This window comes from Hyperoodon ampullatus (assembly GCF_949752795.1).
Source record: "Hyperoodon ampullatus genome assembly, chromosome: X".
Lineage (NCBI taxonomy): Eukaryota > Metazoa > Chordata > Mammalia > Artiodactyla > Ziphiidae > Hyperoodon > Hyperoodon ampullatus.
In genome coordinates, this window is record NC_136913.1 from 51958097 (window position 1) to 51980837 (window position 22741).

The 22741-nt window shown below is 41.3% G+C and overlaps 1 protein-coding gene and 1 pseudogene across 2 annotated transcripts; one reads left to right on the forward strand and one right to left on the reverse strand.

Annotated features, from left to right (window-relative positions):
* Positions 1-10456: 10456 nt before the first annotated feature.
* Positions 10457-11942, reverse strand: LOC307069656 (germ cell-less protein-like 1; annotated as a pseudogene). Its single transcript has one exon. The product of its transcript is annotated as a germ cell-less protein-like 1 (transcript).
* A 1337-nt stretch (positions 11943-13279) lies between these two features.
* On the forward strand, positions 13280-14461 carry LOC307069657 (germ cell-less protein-like 1; the record flags this gene model as incomplete). Its single annotated transcript, XM_079728011.1, is given in 2 exon segments — positions 13280-13294; positions 13298-14461. Coding segments are annotated over 2 exon segments (1179 nt in total).
* Between the last annotated feature and the right edge of the window lie 8280 nt (positions 14462-22741).

Consider the following 22741-nt stretch of genomic DNA (forward strand, 5'->3'; position numbering starts at 1 on the left):
CTGCTCTACTACAAACCTTCCACCCCCAAATCTAAAGAGCTGGGTTTAAATGTTTGTCATGATGTCCATTAGACTGTGTTAATGTCTTAAATTTTTCCCTAAGGAACACTGGGTTAGGGTAAAGCTGTCTATGAACAAGTATTTACTCACAGCAGCACACCTGACTCGGAGACACTGGAGAGCATGTTAAAATGTCACTGGTGAACTTGACAAGTAGAAATAGGTTATATTACTTCCAAACAACTAGAGGGAATAAAGTACTAACGAACATTCAGTCCATCCAACAGAGACTCAGTCAGTGCAATACAAAACAGAAAAAGAGAATAATAAATGAGAAGTGTAGGGGAAAAATCACAATAAATAGGAAGCAGAAATATGACAGAAACAACTGCAAATGAGAGATTACTAGGAAAAATTCAAAATGGAGCCATATGACCTTTAAAAGTGGACTATCTAAATCATAAGGGCATGCCAGCATCAAAATTAAACAGTTGTGAACATCTTTTAAATGATTATTTCAGTTCTTAAATGATTAAAAAGAGGAATTCAGGGATAATTAGTGTGATGATAATTCCGAAGGCTCAAAATATACATATGCCAAAAATTCACTGAAATAGACAAATTCACAGAGTGGGAACTTTTAGTGTCTCGCTCAGTAAATGATCGATTAAGAAAACAATAACTATTAGAAATGATAAGGAAGACTTGAGGAACTTATTAAAATCTGGATCTAATGGGCATGTACACAATACTAGGTCCAAAGATTAGAGAATATATATTCTTTGGAAGCACAATTGGAACATTTAGGAAAGCTGATCATACACTAGGCAAGAAATATATGTCAGCAATATTCAAAAAAGTGTTGTGAAGGTGGAAACCACGCTCTCTGAACACAATGAAATTAAATTAAAAAACAATAACCCAAGGAAAACAGAAACAAAACTCTTAGGGTGGGAACGTTTAAAAATACAACTTGAATCAAGTGATAAATATGACCAACAAGCGATAAATTGTAATTATTAATCATAATAGAAATTAGGAAATATTGCAAACAAACGGTAATGAAAATAGCCCCTATCAAATCTTGTGGAATACACCAAAATGGTAGTTTGAGGAACATTTACAACACCAAATGCTTATATTAGAAAAGCAGATATACCACATATTAGTGAGCTAAGCAACCAAAATATGAAATTAGAATGAGAATAACAGAATAAATGCAAGAAAGTGGAAAGAAGGAATATTTATCAAAATTCAAGATACAGAAAAGAAAAAAATCCATAAAGAAGTCCAAGCAAAGCAAATGCTTGTTCTTAGGAAATGCAGAAGAAATGGAGAAATGTACAGCAATGGTTATTGAGAGAGAGAGAGAGAGAGAGAGAGAGACAATTAAATGATACTAGGAATGAGAAAAGAACTAATCATTCGAATACAGTAGATATTTATGTAAGTAGCATACCACTTAATTTGAATTAATTTGAATTACTTAATTTTAAAACAGATGAAATAAATAATTTTCTCCACCTACCAAAATTAAATCAAATAGAAACAGATTGATCATTTCTATAATACAACTGTAATCCATCATAAATATGAAATGCTAAAACTAAAAGTGGTAAAGCCCCTCAGAACTTTTCCATGGCCTCAAATATTACCATTAACTTTCATGTCTGTAAGATCAACCCCATCTGGGACTCACAGTTTATCTACTTATTAATTCATACCAGACCCGTCCATACACTTGGGAACCTCATCTCCAATTTTGGATTCTACTGTTTCTACAAGCTAATAGGGTTAATTACTTGAAAGCCCTCATGTGATACTTCCAGCTTTATCTCACGGATATGAGCAAATCTCCAAAACACTCACCTAAAAAGCCTGTACATGATCTGCAACCTGGAGGCTTGGTCTTCTGAAATAAGCATCAGAAAAATCTGCCCTTGAGCCTAGGTTAAAAAAAAAAAAAAAAAAAGTCTTACCAGGTACTGTTAACAACTACCAGTAAAGCTCCAGAGTGTTGATCCTTGAGTTGTTTCTCATTACATCCCCCTATCTACTGGATATCCACTCCATCTGAAGACCTTAAACTGAGGATTCCTAGCAGTCTTCCAGGTGACACTGACTTCAGGAGTGGACAGATTCCTCCCAAGATGACAGAATAAGATTAATTTTCTGATTCTCTAAGACCTTTTTCTCCTCCTTTACTCTACTATTAATATTGCCTATCATTACATTGTGATGTCTTTCTGACACATTACTGTGACCTTCCCTTATCATTATTGTATTATTTTTTAACTCCTGTGGTCTCCTTCTACCACTGAAGGAAAAATATCTGACATTCCCAATCAGACCCTGCTGATAAAAGAAACAAATGCTGCTCCTTTAAACACACTTAAAGGAAGATTTCTTTTTGAAGGCACTTCTGATTTGTCAGTTTCCCTTTCAGCATTAATCCCAACCTCCAGACTCTGAAAATTGGACACTGACCTGCTGCTGAGGTCATTATAATCCTATCAGCAAGTCCTACTCAATCAGGAGTAGTCTCCAATATTGGGGCCATCCTGCCCCTGATAGTCAAATTTGCTCATGGTGTTCAGTTTGTTCATGATAGTCAGCCTGCTTTGTGAAACTGGTTAACTCTGCTAAATACATTGTTTACCTTGAGGAACACAAACTTGATTTCTCTTGTTGGGATAAGTGATACTTATAATCCGGATACAGTCTGTGCCACACTGGGGTACTATTTCTTACATAACATCTTACATAACACCCATATGGCATACGCTAACATATCTTGTGTGTTCAGGATAATTGTTAGAGACGTTCAGATATGTAAAACTGAACATTCCAGCAGATCTTGTTCCCCTGGGGTGGCTGGGTGGGGGTGTGGGATTATCCAGTAACAGTCAAACCAATTTCTTTTAAAAAACTCCCAGGAAGAGTAACTGACTCCCTATTCATATATGCTTTGTGACCTGCTATCCTCACATTAGGGAAAATAATAACTAGCAAGGATGGCTCCAAACTTGGCTTTGATTCTGATAAAAGTCATGAGGCTCTCAGAAGTGAACGCAGCTAGATTCATTGCCCTATTTTTTATAATCTAGGCCCTTGACTTCAAGACTTGTTTCAAGGACTAATAATCGTTGTGTTTTGTATGATTACTTTTTTTTGCAGTTGGCCAGTGCATCCTGTCCAGAGTCTTAAATGCTATTGCGCAGGCAATGTCACATCAGAGCATTCAATGATGCATTCTACAATGAAAGGAGTGAGAGAGATCAACCCATGTCCAGCTAAAGACTACATTCTCTAAATAAATTCCTCACCAGCAAAATCAGAGCAATGGCAGAAGACTACATAACATGGATTAAGATCTTGTGGCCAAAGGTGGGTAATAAAAATATCTCTTAACATCCAGGCTACGACATGTGATTCTCTCACTAGACATTAAAAAATCTCACAGAATGCCAACTTCAGATGAGATCATGAGACCTCTTCACTCTGAGATCATGATAAAGTGAGACACAACAAAGGCTGCTTCATCATTTATTTTCTAAGCACAGACAAAAGCAAGATCACTCTACAAATCATCATATGTCCCTCTCCTAGTTAATATGAGTGACAGTTAGTTGGGGGTTTTTGTTTTTGTTTTCATGTTTTGTTTGTTTGTTTGTTTTCACCAATTGCAGCTTTAACCTCACGCTAATCTATTCTCTCTATACAGGAGTTTTATGAAGATACTCAGTCATAGGAATACCCTGTTTTCCTGACAGTATCCAATTCAGATGAAAACTCTGCTTCCTTCAAACATCACCCAAATCACCTAAAATAAGTCCGAATGTTTTAATATCCCTTTTCTATCACCCTCTTACTTATATGGCCCACAGTTTCTCATTGTGTGTGTTCTCCTTTACTGCTAGGAAAAGTAAACCCAGCTTGTTCAACTACAAATGCATTCCTGGTGGTCGTTAGCTGGGAGGCATTTACATATTTTGTCATGTTAAACTTGATGACAAAGCAAAACGAAAAATCAGATGTGTTTACTACAATAACACCACATGTTAATATTTCTAACATAATTTTCAGTTCACAAAGGCATTTATTTTGCATCCTTTCAACTGGCCATTACAAGGCCTTGAGACTGAGAAGAAGGCTGGCATACTGGTAGATATATTAACAAGATGAACAGTAAAAAAAATCAAACATAAAATATATTGAAAATAGATTTTCATGGTATTGGAATGGGAGAAGGAAGGAAAAGGTTGAGTTTTGGACAATGAGTTTGAGATGATGGTCTGACTACCAGGTCACATGCTCTATGGGCCACAGTAGATAAGACCCAAATTCTTCAAATTCCAGAGCACAGGGCTTCAGAACAAACCATCCCTTTGGCTGGCTACCAACCTTCCTCAAGCCCAGGCCCCAGCCTCCATAACATCTCAACAAGCACAGTGAGACAGACAAGATCCTGATGAGACCCTGCAAATCCAAACGTGAGCACTTTGTATTTCCATTTTTCTAACCCCTCCCTACCCCCACAAATATCATCAAACCACTTCTAGGTTATCCAGGCCACCTATGTATTCAGAAGGAGAAAGAAATGTAAAATTTACTTGGGGCAACTGATTATAGAACAGCACTATCTAACAGAACTCTCTGCACTGATAGAAATGTTCCATATCTGTGCTGCACACAGTGCAGTAGCCACAGTTTACACGCAGCCATTGAGCACTTCAAATGTCGCTAGAGAGACTGAGAAACTGAGTTTTCAATTGTAGTTAATTGTAATCAATTTAAATTGTCACATATGACTAGGGGCTACCATTTTGGAGAATGTACCTCTTACAGGAAGTCTCCTCACCTGCTGGTGGACCATACTCAGCCACTTGCCTTCATTCAAAACATGTTCTTCGTGACTGCTTGGAAATTTTTAATTCACTTAGAGTCACCGTTCTTCACAAAATTCCATGTGCTTCAAACATGCTAATCAAAACAGTCAGTTGCTTGTAGATTCCTATTTTTACCATCACTTTGTATTATTTTTATTATTTTTAAAAATACTTAACAGGGGCTTCCCTGGTGGTGCAGTGGTTGAGAGTCCACCTGCCGATGCAGGGGACACGGGTTCATGCCCCAATCCAAGAAGATCCCACATGCCGTGGAGCGGCTAGGTCCGTGAGCCATGGCCGCTGAGCCTGCGCGTCCAGAGCCTGTGCTCCACAACGGGGGAGGACACAAGAGAGAGAGGCCCATGTACCGCAAAAAAAAAAAAAAAAAAAAAGTTCTTGACAGCCATCACCAATGCAATGCATTGTATTTATGTGATGAATACTTTGCAGAGACTTAAGAATCTTTTGGGTATTCAAATCTTAGCATGAATTTGCACACGTTTTCATATCACCCTGCTAGTCTTTAAACGAAATTTGATAGTTGAATTTTGCTACAATATGGAGTGAAATTATTCTTTGTTGTCTAATCTCAGAATCTAATCGTAATAATCGACGTTGAAAATGTGTTCACAGACTAAACCAAACTTTCCCCTGCACCATTAGAACAAATCTTCCCCAAAGACTGTTCATATATCAAATGGCTATTGGTTGTCTAAATAAATGAGGTAAATTTCAGTTCTCTGGCTTACTAGAGAAAACGCCACCTATCTTTAGAACATCATGAAGAGACAAATTTGATTCCTGAAACAGACACTTGAAGAAGGATAACTTTCAGTCAACGTCTTGGTTATTATTTTCTTACCACCATCAATGTCTTTTTATTAATTCAAATGAGGAAGGAAACTAAAGTTAGATTAAAATTGGTTGCCTGAACCATAAGTTCGATTTTGTTCCTTTGAAGATTGCAGCACCTTTGAGATTTCCACGTTGTGGGGCAGACCGTTGCCTATCGGTCTGGATTCAAAGAAGAGGTCTGTGCATGGGCTATGAATTTGAGAGTCCATGACATTTAGATGGTAACGGGAGTCAAGCAAGTAAACCTTGGAACATGAGGCAGGTGATATACCCCTTCAAGGGATTTATCCTGAATAAAGGGAAGGGCAACAAGGCCCAGGTAGCTGATTGGACAAGGAAAGGGTGGAACCTTATGTGGGCTCATAAAATATGAATGTCTTAGGAGTCATGTTACTAGCTAACAGGTGCTGACATTTGAAACTTGGATCTTCTTACAATCCACTTATTTCAATGTGTTTTTTACTGACCCCAATTCAAAATTTATGCTTAATCCCATGGTTTGTGTTGTGTACCTATATAAAATAGGTGCATTTTACTATTTTAACTCTCATCAGGCATCTTCATGCCCAAATTCTTTGGTTTAGACTTGGCAAGCACCTTCCTGTAGACCCTGTAGCTAGACACTCCCTCTTGTTTTTCTTTTCCTCTTAAAAGGATGGTTTTCTTTTTCTACAACATGATGGATCTTTCACTAAAATTCCAAAGTCATCTTTGTGCTGTTTCTATATAGACCCTTTCCACAGTAGCATACTTTACACTTGTGTGCTGTCTGTGTCCATCCCACCTACATCCCTGGGACACCGCTTTCTCCTTCATAGGCCATTGTTTATTTAGGTCTCTTATGTCTTTGAACATGAATGCTAACCTTCATCTTCCTACAGCATCTGTCTCTGGGACGCCACTGGAAGGGAACATAAGAGAAGAGGATTTGTGTACTGAATTGTAATGACGTTTCATCTCTGTCTCCTTAAGACAGGCAGAGACAGAGACAGACTATCAAAAGATGTAACAGAGCCAGAGGCAGAAACAGTCAGAGACAGGACAGCCTGACAGAAAAACAGACAGCTGGTTAGCAGGCTGAGAAAGTCCAACCAATGGACAGAGCCAGATATTACACCTCCTCCCAAAAAAGAGACAGATAGAAAGGGATACACAGAAAGAGGCAGACACAGACAGATAGAAATAGATACAGACAGAGACAGGGAGAGAGAGAAAGACAGACCCAGACAGGGAGAGAGAGACACATGTAAAAACTAAGACAGAGAGTGACAGTTACCGACAGAGACAGGGAGACAGGCAGAGGCTGATAGACACAGATGGGAAGCCAGAGACAGACAGACTGAGAGACGGATGCAGGGACAGAGAAAGACAAACAGAGAAAGAGAGAGACACATTAAAACAGAGATGTAGAGATAGTGATGGAGGAAGAAAAAACAGAGACAGAGAGAGAGGGAGGGAGGGAGGGAGCGAGGGAGAGAGAGATGAGAGGGACAGAGAGAGAGAGTCAGAGATAGAGGCAGAGACAGGTTGAGACAGAGAGAGACAGAGACAGAAAGGGAAAGACAGAAACAGACAGATGGAGAATGAGACACATAGACACAGAAAGATACAGACACAGACGGATATAGAAACACCAGAGAGATACAGAGACAGAGACAGAAAGATAGAGAAGCAGACAGACACAGTCAGACAGGCACATATTGTGAGAGACAGAGAAACAGAAAGATAGTGATGGTAAGACAGAGACAGAGAGTAACAAAGATAGACAGACTGAGACAGAGACAGAGGTAGACAAAGACAGATATAGATAGAGATAGACAGGTATGCAGACAGAGACAACAGAGATGGAGATAGGGAATGGCAGGGAGACAGAGACATACATACAGAGAGGGAAAGACAGAGACAGGGATAAATCCTCATCATTTTCAAGGTCTGCACTGTATCCCATAGGGGTACACCCCCTTTGGTGTGGTGTTTAGTTTGCTGTTATTTAGTGTGATTGTTTCCTGTAGCATTACCATGACTATACATCTGGTTCTGCCTCCCCATCTCTCAATGCCTTGATGAAGAGGCTACAAAACAAAGTGAGGGGCAAGTTGGGAGTAGCTTTCCTCCTCATCCTTAGCAGTCGAAAAGAAAAGAAAAAAAATTGAAGTCAAAAAATAGGGACTGATATAGGATAAACTGCTCAAACTGGCAAATGGCAACAGTCACTGATTGTGAGAGTTTAAATGTTTATTAAATGAGTGTATTTCAGCTGTCACTGTGTGTACATTATTGAACATCCTTCTGCTGTAAACAGCAAAAAGCAATTTAAGAATTTAAAATTAGTTGGGGAGGAAAACAAAAGCAGATCTCTCAGTCAATGTGCATTTCCAGATAAGCAGTCTCTGAATTTCCCAAGTGAGGATACCTCTCTTTAGATGAAATGGCATCCTGGCATTCAGCTCAAGAAAAAGTAATTGGAAATTGCTTAGAGATTTTATATAAAAGCAATGAAATCGTTACATAAAAAATAAATAACAATTTTTACCTTTCTACTGAATCAATGACTTACACTTTCCCCCAGTTTAGTTATTTAAAACAATGTAATGAAGTTTATTGTCTGTAATTGGTCAGATATACAGAGTATAAGGGAACACTGGGAAGGGGGGCAGAATGAGAAATTAAGGGCAAACATCAAAGGATGCAACAGCAGCTTCCTGATTGAACTATATCTTATAACTAACTGTTATGTAAATATTACTCTAATACTAGTATGTGGGTTTGGCATAATGAAGCCTTTAAAACCTCCTTAAAGGGTAAAAATGAATAAATGAATGAACGAATGAAGAAAGAAAAAAAAAAGAAAACAAAAGTAATTTGTTCACTGGATGTCAAAGGATAAAATCTCATTTGGAAAATAAATATAAGCAAACTGTAAAGAAAATTCTGGTTTCAAATAAGTAAAACATTAAATCTGGTGATTATTCTTTTTAATTTATTTGTTCATCTTGTATGAACATTTCACACTCCTTCCAAGTATGTGTTTATTATTTGTATGGATTCTTAAACAGAGCTTTCCATTCTTTGACCTTCTTCAACCACAAAAATCACTCAGTGAAATGCAAACAATTAGGACATTTAAAAGGGAATGGGATGGGGTCAGTTTGCAAGTTAGCAATAATCAGAAACCAACATATTCAAATCATAACCAAAGTGTTTCTCACTTTTTGACAAAAACACATCATTTTGATTACTGGCTTGGACTGCTTTATTTTGATCCCATTTCCAGATGCCAAGTATTTCCCACTATAATTCAAAGGCATTCCGTTCCAGAAATTACCAGTCCTGTTCTAAAGTGGTAAACAGACTTTCCTAATACAATTTGAAAATCAAAGGTGTCTGACGAGGAAAGGCCATCAACTTGCTTAAAGAGTACTTTCTCTGTTGCATAAATAATTCATGACTGTATGCCACAGAAAAACTATATTTAGTACAGGAATAATCTCACAGAATTCATCAGCTTCCTTCCACTCCACCCCCAATATAGAGTGTTATACGATTTGAAATGTTTATCTGGGGTGAAAATTCTAGGGAAGTTTAAGTCTAACTAAAATCAAGGTATGCTTACGTTCATAAAAAGAAATGAAATTGGGTTATTTGTAGTAAGGTCTATGGACCTAGAGTCTGTCATATAGAGTGAATTAAGTCAGAAAGAGAAAAACAAATGCCATATGCTAACACATATATATGGAATCTAAAAAAAAAAAAACAAACAAAAAAGGTTCTGATGAACCTAGGGGCAGCACAGGAATAAAGACTGATGTAGAGAATGGACTTGAGGACACGGGGAAGGGGAAGAGTAAGCTGGGATGAAGTGAGACAGTAGCACTGATATATATATATATATATATATACACTACCAAATGTAAAACAGAGAGCTAGTGGGAAGCAGCCACATAGCACAGGGAGATCAGCTTGGTGCTTTATGACCACCTAGAGGGGTGGGATAGGGAGGGTGGGAGGGAGACACAAGAGGGAGGGGATATGGGAATATAGGTATACATATAGCTGATTCACTTTGTTATACATCAGAAACCAACACAACATTGTAAAGCAATTATGCTCCAATAAATATGTTAAAAAAAAGTTATGATTAGATTGAAGAGCAACCAATAAAAAGAAGATCATCACTGTGGTCTGGGGGGTGTGCTCACATAGTGAGAGACCATGGAAACCAAGTAGCAGCTCTAAACACACCAACTGAAAGAGAAATGAAACTGTTACTTTAACATTCATTTAATCAAACTAAAGGAAACATATATTAAGAGAGTTTCACTAAGAGTAGTAGAGTAGGTAGGCTCACAGTTTCTCTCTAAAGTCAAGAGCTCTTTGTCTTCACAGAAATAATGGGCGGGGTGGGGGGTGGTGTCGATGGATCCTAAACCAGGAGGACAGGTTGCCACATTAACAGCCCAAATGAGTTCTCGAGGTGTTTGGGGGGCTTCAAAATTTGTTCTCTTCATATGCTCATGTAAACAATCTCAAGTATTATGAGCTACAGTTCAACAAAACCTCTGACAGAATTGGTTATGAGAGATGGGCAAGCCTGGTTTGTCCCACAGAAGGAGCTGGCATCCGGAGGAAGCTGGTCGTCCCTGACCCCAGGAAAGAGCTGCTCAGTTCTCTGAGCTTTTTTTCAGGGGTCCTCACTGTGGGCAACGCCTCTCTCAGTGGAGGTACAGGAAGTTACAGGCCACATATATGAGGAAAACCACATCTTGCTTTTCCAGGTTCATTACCTCTAGCTCTTGACTCTTTCTCAGGGAAAGCATCTGGTATTCTGTGCGCTTCCTGAAAACGGCTCTCCCATCCCTGTCCAAGGAGGACAGGCGCAGGCGGAACGCGACCTTTCTCTGCCAGAGTAAGGTGACCCCGAGGCTGCGGGACTTGTTCCGTGTGCTGCACCGGAAAATGATGTGCTGGTTGGCGTAGCACACCACCAGGTCCCACCTGAAGTCGAAGCCTTCCCACCGCCAGCTGCACTGCTTGTCCCTGTGGAGCTGGCCCCCGCAACGCATGCTGTTCCCCTGGGGGTCGGACACGTAGACGTCCACGGGCCAGAGCTTTCTGGTCTGCTCAGTCCGGAGGGGGCCAAGCCAATGCTCTTTGTACACTGGACACAACCAAGCAGCAGGGATCATCCCATCCTGATGGATGACGTGTGCTGACATCAGGTCCCAGATTATGTAGGCAAGCCGCAGCTGCTGGAACACTGGCAGGAAGGCTCTACCCTGCTCGGTCTCCAGGAAAGGGGTGCCCTCCGAATCCCTCCTGGACCTGGCAAACCATGAGTCGGTGTCAGGCAATAGGGCACTGCGCAGGCCCCTCCATGTCGGCTGCAGCTGCAAGAACATCCACTTTTTCAGCATGGTGTACACGTCCATCTCCACCCCCATCACCAAGAGCTCTGAAGAGGCAATGACCTCTTTCATGAGATCCAGGCTGACTTCTCACAATAGCCCCTCACTACACGGGGTCATCATGTTGTCCAGCAGCCACTGAAGACACATGGTCCTGATGTTCTGGAGTCCGTAGCTTTCAGCAGAGTAGTAGTAGCTGCACACGGTCTGGGCACTGACAGTCTCCTTCATGACCTCCACGCACTGCTGAATCAGCTCGTCCAGCTACAGCATGCTGGCTGTGGCCAACATGGCGATGACTCGACTGGGTGGGATGAGCATGGAGCCTCGGTACAGGGAACATGAAGCCTCGTGCAGTGCCTCGCGATCAATGTTCTCGTCAGGCATTTGCAACTCTATAGTATCCATGTTTGTCTCCTGCCAAGCACCACTGAACATGCTAGCAAAGTACCCTGACTGGCACAAGTAGACCCTATGCAAGTTCCACTCCTCCCCCAGTGTGCGGATCCGCACATCACTCTCTTCTCGCCTCAGGAAGAGTCCTTCATAAACGGACCCTGAACAATCTTTAGCATGTTTCCGGTGGTGCTCTTTTGTGAGCAGACCCCCTGGGCCTGTCTCCCACTTGTGGCTCCCCTGACTGGTGGCAGGTCTGCCCTCTTCACTCTCCTTCCCTTCCTCTCTCTCTGCCACTACTGCCTCCTCAGCCTCCTCCTCCTCCCCACTGGCACCTGGCTCGTCTGGGGCACGACCCCCCCCACTGCCATGGCATCCGACTGCTTCGTGCTCCCATGGCCGATACCTCAGTGGTGCAGTGGACAAGCTTCCCCTCCAGGCGCCATTGCCACGGGCACTAGCTCAGCCCAGAGTGCTGCTGGGTACAGATGACGTTTGCTCTAATGGCCTCTTGGACGGACGCCACTCTAAGCCACACCCACTAGGCCCCACCCCACCAGATAAGGGCACTCCATACCAGGGATTCCACTCTGTTTATCTTTCCCTCCTGGGATGATTGCTGTCAGGCTCCCTTCATAGGATGATGGTGAAACAGAGACCTTTGTGTGCGAATTTTCCCCATTAATTCCAAGAACACAATTCGCTCTTCCCCATCTAAAACAGTTAGTGATTATTCCTTTATGGAGAATTACATCTTGGTCCCAGCTCTGTCATCTAGGCACCTCAATTTCCATAATTAACTTCTTAGGCTATCTCATCACTTGACCTGTGAAACCATGTTTTTGTGATAAAAGTGGCAATTTTGCCCCAGTTTTTGCTTTGGTCTTTAACTTTTGTTTTAAAATAGCATTGCCACTTATAGAATCATTTGGAACTCTGTGTGTGTGTGCATGCCCATGTGCACGTGCATGCACATGTGCATCCAATCAGCTTCTCAGAGTGCATGCCTCCATTTTCCATAGGCACACATACCTTTAGTTTGTGGGAAGATCTTATGTTCCCAAAATAATTTTAGCTTTTTTTAATGTTTTTATTTTTGTTCCCACTCCACCTGTGTGAACATCTTGAGCTCTCTGTTGGCACTTTCCTTGTTTCTTGCAAACAACTACTCATTCCTCGTGGTTTGAGCTCTGGATCAAAGACCACCGTTTCTCACACCTCCAAGGCAGTTATATATATCTTTCTTCAACTGTACTCCCATCAGGCCTTGATCAAACATTTCTCCCCATATGGCTGCAGTTATTTCATTGTATGATTTTTCACCACTAGAGTTTTGAATGTTTGAGGCAAGGACTTTGGATTACCAGCACCAGACACAAGGCTTAGCAAGTAACAAACTTACAGTGAAAGAAAATGAGGAATGAATGGGATGTTTTCCATTTTTGAGGAAGTGAATAATATTAAATACTGCACTGACAAGTGTAATATGCTAAACAAATGATGTGTTGCAGAGAGGGTCTGGATCTTTCAATGACAAGGGAAGTACAGTATAAAAGAAAATACAAACAAACAAAATCCTCTTGAAAATGGCAAGCCTCTAAGGTCATTTGACCCTGCCTAAGGAGAATGTTTACATAATTTGAATAGTGCAGTATAACCATATGTTACCTTTTAAGTATTCTCTGTTATATAGCTTTACAGAGGTGCTGATAAGAGGGTCTACAAAAAAGCTGCATGTTCAGTGGTGCTTGACAGGAGACAAACATGGATACTATAGAGTTGCAGATGCCTGACGAGAACATTGATCGCAAGGCACTGCACGAGGCTTTAGGTTCCCTGTACCGAGACTCCATGCTCATCGCATCCGGTCAAGTCATCACCATCCTGGCCACAGCCAGCATGCTGCAGCTGGATGAGCTGATTCAGCAGTGCGTGGAGGTCATGAAGGAGACTGTCAGTGCCCAGACCGTGTGCAGCTACTACTACTCTGCTGAAAGCTACGGACTCCAGAACATCAGGATCATGTGTCTTCAGTGGCTGCTGGACAACATGATGACCCAGTGTAGTGAGGAGCTATTGCGAGAAGTCAGCCTGGATCTCATGAAAGAGGTCATTGCCTCTTCAGAGCTCTTGGTGATGGGGGTGGAGATGGGCGTACACACCATGCTGAAAAAGTGGATGTTCTTGCAGCTGCAGCCGACATGGAGGGGCCTGCGCAGGGCCTTATTGCCTGACACCGACTTGTGGTTTCCCAGGTCCAGGAGGGATTCGGAGGGCACCCCTTTCCTGGAGACCGAGCAGGGCAGAGCCTTCCTGCCAGTGTTCCAGCAGCTGCGGCTTGCCTACATAATCTGGGACCTGATGTCAGCATGCGTCATCCACCAGGATGCGCTGATCCCTGCTGCTTGGTTGTGTCCAGTGTACAAAGAGCATTGGCTTGGCCCCCTCCGGACTGAGCAGACCAGAAAGCTCTGGCCCGTGGACGTCTACGTGTCTGACCTCCAGGGGAACAGCATGCGGTGCGGAGGCCAGCTCCACAGGGACAAGCAGTGCAGCTGGCGGTGGGAAGGCTTCAATTTCAGCTGGGACCTGGTGGTGTGCTATGCCAACCAGCACATCATTTTCCGGTGCAGCGCACGGAACAAGTCCTGCAGCTTCGGAGTCAGCCTACTCGGGCAGAGAAAGGTTGCGTTCTGCCTGCGCCTGTCCTCCTTGGACAGGGATGGGAGAGCCATTTTCAGGAAGGACACAGAATACTGGATGCTTTCCCTGAGAGAAGATCAAGAGCTAGAGGTAATGAACCTGGAAAAGCAAGACATGGTTTTCCCCATATATGTGGCCTGTAACTTCCAGTACCGCCACCGAGAGGGGCGTTTCCCAGGGCGTTTGCCTCTGCAAAAATGCTCAGAGAACTGAGCAGCTCTTTCCTGGGGTCAGAATCGACCAGCTTGGTCCAGATGCCAGCTCCTTCTGTGGGACCAACCAGGCTTGCCCATCTCTCGTAACCAATTCTGTCAGAGGCTTTGTTGAACTGTAGCTCATAATACTTGAGATTGTTTACATGAGCATATGAAGAGAACAAATTTTGAAGCCCCCCAAACACCTCGAGAACTCATTTGGGCTGTTAATGTGGCAACCTGTCCTCCTGGTTTAGGATCCATCGACACCACCCCCCACCCCGCCCATTATTTCTGTGAAGACAAAGAGCTCTTGACTTTAGAGAGAAACTGTGAGCCTACCTACTCTACTACTCTTAGTGAAACTCTCTTAATATATGTTTCCTTTAGTTTGATTAAATGAATGTTAAAGTAACAGTTTCATTTCTCTTTCAGTTGGTGTGTTTAGAGCTGCTACTTGGTTTCCATGGTCTCTCACTATGTGAGCACACCCCCCAGACCACAGTGATGATCTTCTTTTTATTGGTTGCTCTTCAATCTAATCATAACTTTTTTTTAACATATTTATTGGAGCATAATTGCTTTACAATGTTGTGTTGGTTTCTGATGTATAACAAAGTGAATCAGCTCTATGTATACATATATCCCCACATACCTTACCACCTGTGTCTCCCTCCCACCCTCCCTATCCCACCCCTCTAGGCACCAAGCTGATCTCCCTGTTCTATGCGGCTGCTTCCCACTAGCTCTCTGCTTTACATTTGGTAGTGTATATATATATCAGTGCTACTGTCTCACTTAATCCCAGCTTACTCTTCCCCTTCCCCGTGTCCTCAAGTCCATTCTGTACATCAGCGTCTTTATTCCTGTGCTACCCCTAGGTTCATCAGAACCTTTTTTGTTTTGTTTTGTTTTTTTAGATTCCATATATATGTGTTAGCATAAGGCATTTTTTTTCTCTTTCTGACTTAATTCACTCTGTATGACAGACTCTAGGTCCATCCACCTCACTACAAATAACCGAATTTCATTTCTTTTTATGAACCTAAGCATATCTTGATGTTAATTAGACTTAAACTTCCCTAGAATTTTAACCCCAGAGAAACATTTCAAATCTTATAACACCCTATATTGGGGGTGGAGTGGAAGGAAGCTGATGAATTCTATGAGATTATTCCTGTACTACATATAGTTTTTCTGTGGCATACAGTCACGAATTATTTATGCACCAGAGAAAGTACTCTTTAAGCAAGTTGATGGCTTTTGCTCTTCAGAAAGCTTTGATGTTCAAATTGTATTAAGAATGACTCTTTCCTACTTAAGAATAGGAGTGGTAACCTCTGGAATGGAATGCCTTTGAATTAGGGTGGGAATTACTGGGCATCTGGAAATGAGATCAAAAGAAAAGCAGTCCAAGCCAGTAATCAGAAGGATGAGGTAGAGACAGTTTTGTCACAAAAGGAGAAACACACTAGTCATGATTTGAATATGTTGGTTTCTGATTACTGCTAACTTGCAAACTGGCCCCATCCCATTCCCTTTTAAATGCCCTACTTGTTTGCATTTCACTGAGTGATTTTTGTGGTTAAAGGGGGTCAAAGAATGGAAAGCTCTGTTTAAGAATCCATACAAATAAAAAATACAGGCTTGGGAAGATTGTGAAAAGTTCATACAAGATGAACAAATAAATTAAAAAGAATAATCTCCATATTTAATGTTTTATTTAGTTGAACCAGAATTTTCCTTACAGTTTGCTTATATTTCTCTTCCCAATGAAATTTTGTCCTTTGTCATCCTGTGAACAAATTACTTTTGACTTTCTTATTTTTCTTTGTTCATTCATTCATTCATTTATTCACTTTTACTATTTAAGGCGGTTTTATAGGTTCATTATCCCATACCCACATACTAGTATTAGAGTAATATTTACATAAGAGTTAGTTATAAGAAATAGTTCAATCAGGAAGCTGCTGTTGCATCCTTTGATGTTTGCCCTTAATTTCTCATTCTGCCCCCCTTCCCAGTGTTCCCTTATACTCTGTATATCTGACCAATTACAAACAATAAACTTCATTACCTTTTTTTAAATAACTAAACTGGGGGAAAGTGTAAGTCATTGATTCAGTAGAAAGGTAAAAATTATTATTTATTTTTTATGTAACGATTTCACTGCTTTTATATAAAATCTCTAAGCAATTTCCAATTGCTTTTTCTTGAGCTGAATGCCAGGATGCCATTTCATCTAAAGAGAGGTATCCTCACTTGGGAAATTCAGAGACTGCTTATCTGGAAATGCACATTGACTGAGAGATCTGCTTTTATTTTCCTCCCCAACTAACTTTAAATTCTTAAATTGCTTTTTGCTGTTTACAATAGAAAGATGTTCAATAATGTACCCACAGTGACAGCTGAAATACACTCATTTAATAAACATTTAAACTCTCACAATCAGTGACTGTTGCCATTTGCCAGTTTGGGCAATTTATCCAATTTCAGTCCCAATTTTTTTTTTTTTTTTTTTTTTTTTTTTTTTTTCCGAACGCGGACCTCTCACTGTTGTGGCCTCTCCCGTTGTGGAGCACAGGCTCCAGACGCACAGGCTCAGCGGCCATGGCTCACGGGCCCAGCCACTCCGCGGCATGTGGGACCTTCCCGGACTGGGGCATGAACCCGTGTTCCCTGCATTGGCAGGTGGACTCTCAACCACTGCACCACCAGGGAAGCCCCCATCAGTCCCTATTTTTTGACTTCAATTTTTTTTTCTTTCTTTTTGACTGCTAATGATGAGGAAGAAAACTTCTCCCACATTGACCCTCACTTATTTTTGTAGCCTCTTAGTCAAGGCGTGAGGAGATGGGGAGGCAGAACCAGATGTATAGTCATGGTAACGCTACAGGAAACAATCAATCACACTAAATAACAGCAAACTAAACACCACACCAAAGGTGGTGTACCCCTATGGGATACAGTGTAGTCTTTGACAATGATGAGGATTTATCCCTGTCTCTGTCTTTCCCTCTCTGTATGTATGTCTCTGTCTCCCTGTCATTCCCTATCTCTATCTCTGTTGTCTCTGTCTGTATTTCTTTCTATCTCTATCTACGTGTGTCTTTGTCTACCTCTGTCTCTGTCTCAGTCTGTCTATCTTTGTCACTCTCTGTCTCTGTCTTACCGTCCTTATCTTTCTGTTTCCCTCTGTTTCTGAGAACCTGTGAATGTCTGACTGTGTCTGTCTTGGTCTCTATCTTGCTGTCTCTGTCTCTGTATCTCTCTGGTGTTTCTATATCTATTTGTTTCTGTATCTGTCTGTGTCCATGTGTCTCTTTCTCCATCTGTCTGTCTCTGTCTTTCCCTTTCTCTCTCGGTCGGTCTCTGTCACAATCTGTCTCTGCCTCTGTCTCTGTCTCTCTCTCTCTCTGTCCCTCTCCTCTCTCTCTCTCCCTCCCTCCCTCCCTCCCTCCCTCTCTCTCTGTCTCTCTCCATCACTATCTCTACATTTCCGTTTCAATGTGTCTCTCTCTTTCTCTTTGTCTTTCTCTGTCTCTGCATTTGTCTCTCAGTCTGTCTGTCTCTGTCTTCCAATCTGTGTCTATCAGCATCTGCCTATCTCCCTCTCTCTGTCTGTAACCATCCCTCTGTCTCTTAGTTTGTACATGTGTCTGTCTGTCCCTGTCTGGGTCTGTCTCTTTCTGTCTCCCTCTTTCTGTATCTATCTATTTCTAGCTGTATGTGTCTGCCCCTTTTTGTGTATCCCTTTCTAACTGTCTCTTTTTGGGGAGGAGGTGTAATATCTGGCTCTGTCCATCTGTTGGACATTCACAGCCTGCCCAACCAGCTGTCTCTGTTTTTCTGTCAGGCTGTCCTGTTTCTGGTTGTTTCTGCCTCTGGCTCTGTTACATCTTTTGATAGTCTGTCTCTGTCTCTGCCTCTCTTAAGGAGACAGTGATGAAAGGTTATTACAATTCAGTACACAAACCCTCTTCTCTTATGTTTCCTTCTAGTGGCGTCCCAGAGACAGATGTTGTAAGAAGATGAAGGTTAGCATTCATGTTCAAAGACATAAGAGACCTAAATAAACAATGGCCTATGAAGGAGAAAGCGGTGTCCCAGGGATGTAGGTGGGATGGACACAGACAGCACACAAGTGTAAAGTATGCTACTGTGGAAAGGGTCTATATAGAAACAGCACAAAGATGGCATTGGAATTTTAATGAAAGATCCATCATGTGCTAGAAAAAGAAAACCATCTTTTTTAAGAGGAAAAGAAAAACAAGAGGGAGTGTCTAGCTACAGGGTCTACAGGAAAGTGCTTGCCAAGTCTAAACCAAAATATTTGGACAATGAAGTTGCCTGATGAGAGTTAAAATAGCAAAATGCACCTATTTTATATAAGTACAGAGCACAAACCATGGGATTAAACATAAAATTTTGAATTCGGGTGAGTAAAAAGCACATTGAAATCAGTAGATTGAAACAAGATCCAAGTTTTCAATGTCATCACCTGTTTAGCTAGTAACATGACTCCTAAGACATTCATATTTTATGAGCCCACATAAGTTTCCACCCTTCCTTGTCCACTCAGCTACCTGGGCCTTGATGCCCTTCCCTTTATTCAGGATAAGTCTCTTGAAAGGGGTGTATCACCTGCCTCAAGTTCCAAGGTTTACTTGCTTGACTCCCGTTACCATCTAAATGTCATAGACTCTCAAATTCATAGCCCATGCTCAGACCTCTTCTTTGAATCCAGACCTATAGGCAACGGTTTGCCCCACAACATGGAAATCTCAAAGGTGCTGCAATCTACAAAGGAACAAACCAAACTTATGGTCCAGACAACCAATTCTAATCTAACTGTAGCTTCCTTTCTCATTTGAATAAATAAATAGAAAGACATTAATGGTGGTAAGGAGATAATAACCAAGACGTTGGCTGAAATTTATCCTTACTCAAGTGTTTGAGTTTCAGGAATCAAATTTGTCTCTTCATGATGTTCTAAAGATAGGTGGCGTTTTCTGTAGTAGTCCAGAGAACTGAAATTTACCTCATTTATTCAGACAACAAATAGCCAATAGATATATGAACAGTCTTTGGGAAAGATTTGTTCTAATGGTGCAAGGGAAAGTTTGATTAAGTATATGAACACATTTTCCACATTGACTGTTATGATTCTGAGATTAGACAACAAAGAATAGTTTCACTCCTCATTGTAGCAAAATTCAACTATCAAACTTGCTTTAAAGACTAGCAGGGTAATATGATGCAGTGGGATAAAAACAACCTGTGCAGGGCTTCCCTGGTGGCGTGGTGGTTGAGAGTCTGCCTGCCAGTGCAGGGGACACGGGTTCGAGCCCTGGTCTGGGAAGATCCCACATGCCGCGGAGCGACTGGACCCGTGAGCCACAACTACTGAGCCTGCACGTCTGGAGCTTGTGCTCCATAGCTGGGGAGGCCGCGATAGTGAGAGGCTCGTGCACCACGATGAAGAGTGGTCCCCGCTTGCCACAACTGGGGGAAGCCCTCACACAGAAACGAAGACCCAACACAGCAAAAACAAAAACAAACAAAAAAAAAACCTGTGCAAATTCATGCTAATATTTGAATACCCAAAAGATCCTTAAGTCTCTGAAAAGTATTCATCACATAAACACAATTCATTGCATTGGTGATACCTGTCAAGTATTTTTTTAAAAAATAAAAATAATACAAAATGATGGTAAAAATAGGAATCTACAAGCAACTGTTTTGATTAGCATGTTTGAAGCACATGGAATTTTGTGAAGAACGGTGACTCTAAGTGAATTAAAAATTTCCAAGCAGTCACGAAGAGCATGTTTTGAATGAAGGCAAGTGGCTGAGTATGGTCCACCAGCAGGTGAGGAGACTTCCTGTAAGAGGTACATTCTCCAAAATGGTAGCCCCTAGTCATATGTAACAATTTAAATTGATTACAATTAACTACAATTGAAAACTCAGTTTCTCAGTCTCTCTAGCGACATTTGAAGTGCTCAATGGCTGCGTGTAAACTGTGGCTACTGCACTGTGTGCAGCAAAGATATGGAACATTTCTATCAGTGCAGAGAGTTCTGTTAGATAGTGCTGTTCTATAATCAGTTGCCCCAAGTAAATTTTACATTTCTTTCTCCTTCTGAATACATAGGTGGCCTGGATAACCTAGAAGTGGTTTGATGATATTTGTGGGGGTAGGGAGGGGTTAGAAAAATGGAAATACAAAATGGTCACATTTGGATTTGCAGGGTCTCATCAGGATCTTGTCTGTCTCACTGTGCTTGTTGAGATGTTATGGAGGCTGGGGCCTGGGCTTGAGGAAGGTTGGTAGCCAGCCAAAGGGATGGTTTGTTCTGAAGCCCTGTGCTCTGGAATTTGAAGAATTTGGGTCTTATCTACTGTGGCCCATAGAGCATGTGACCTGGTAGTCAGACCATCATCTCAAACTCATTGTCCAAAACTCAACCTTTTCCTTCCTTCTCCCATTCCACTATCATGAAAATCTATTTTCAATATATTTTATGTTTGATTTTTTTTTTACTGTTCATCTTGTTAATATCTCCACCAGTATGCCAGCCCACTTCTCAGTCTCAAGGCCTTGTAATTGCCAGTTGAAAGGTTACAAAATAAATGTCTTTGTGAACTGAAAATTATGTTAGAAATATTAGCATGTGGGGTTATTGTAGTAAACACATCTGATTCTTCGTTTTGCTTTGTCATCAAGTTTAACATGACAAAATATGTAAATGCCTCCCAGCTAACGACCACCAGGAATGCATTTGTAGTTGAACAAGCTGGGTTTACTTTTCCTAGCAGTGAAGGAGAACACACACAATGAGAAACTGTGGGCCATATAAGTAAGAGGGTGATGGAAAAGGGATATTAAAACATTCGGACTTGTTTTAGGTGATTTCGGTGAGGTTTGAAGGAAGCAGAGTTTTGATCTGGATTGAATAAATTCAGGAAGACAGGTATTCCTGTGACTGAGTATCTTCATAAATCTGTTGTATAGAGAGAATAGATTAGAGTGAGGTTAAAGCTGCAATTGGTGAAAACAAAAAAACAAACAAAGCAGAAAAAAAACCCCAAAAACCCCCAACTAGCTGTCACTCATATTAGCTAGGAGAGGGACATATGGTGATTTGTACAGTGATCTTGCTTTTGTCTGTGCTTAGAAAAAAAATGATGAAGCGGCCTTTTTTGTCTCACTTTATCATGATCTCAGAGTGAAGAGATCTCATGATCTCTTCTGAAGTTGGCATTCTGTGAGATTTTTTAATTCCTAATGGGAGAATCACATGTCCCAGCCTGCATGTTAAGAGATACTTTTATTACCCGCCTTTGGCCACAAGACCTTAATCCATGTTATCCAGTCTTCCACGATTGCTCTGATTTTGCTGGTGAGGAATTTATTTAGAGAATGTAGTCTTTAGTTGGAGATGGGTTGATCTCTCCTGCTCCTTTCGTTGTAGAATGCATCGTTGAATGCTCTGATAAGACATTGCCTGCGCAATAGCATTTAAGACTCTGGGCAGGATGCACTGGCTAACTGAAAAAAAAGTAGTCATACAAAACACAATGATTATTAGTCCTTGAAGCTAGTCTTGAAGTCAAGGGCCTAGATTATAAAAAACAGGCAACGAATCTAGCTGCGTTCACTTCTGAGAGCCACATGACTTTTTTCAGAATCAATGACAAGTTTGGGGCCATCCTTTCTAGTTATTATTTTCCCTAATGTGAGGATAGCAGGTCACAAAGCATATATGAATAGGGAGTCAGTTACTCTTCCTGGGAGTTTTTTAAAAGAAATTGGTTTGACTGTTACTGGATAATCCCACACCCCCACCCAGCCACCCCAGGGGAACAAGATCTGCTGGAATGTTCAGTTTTACATATCTGAACAACTCTAACAAGATAAGTTAGCGTATGCCATATGGGTGTTATGTAATATGTTATGTAAGAAATAGTACCCCAGTGTGGCACAGACTGTATCCAGAGTATAAGTATCACTTATCCCAACAAGAGAAACCAAGTTTGTGTTCCTCAAGGTAAACAATGTATTTAGCAGAGTTAACCAGTTTCACAAAGCAGACTGACTATCATGAACAAACTGAACACCATGAGCAAATTTGACTATCAGGGGCAGGATGGCCCCAATATTGGAGACTACTCCTGATTGAGTAGGACTTGCTGATAGGATTGTAATGACCTCAGCAGGAGCTCAGTGTCCAAATTTCAAAGTCCGGTAGTTGAGATTAATGCTGAAAGGGAAACTGACAAATCAGAAGTGCCT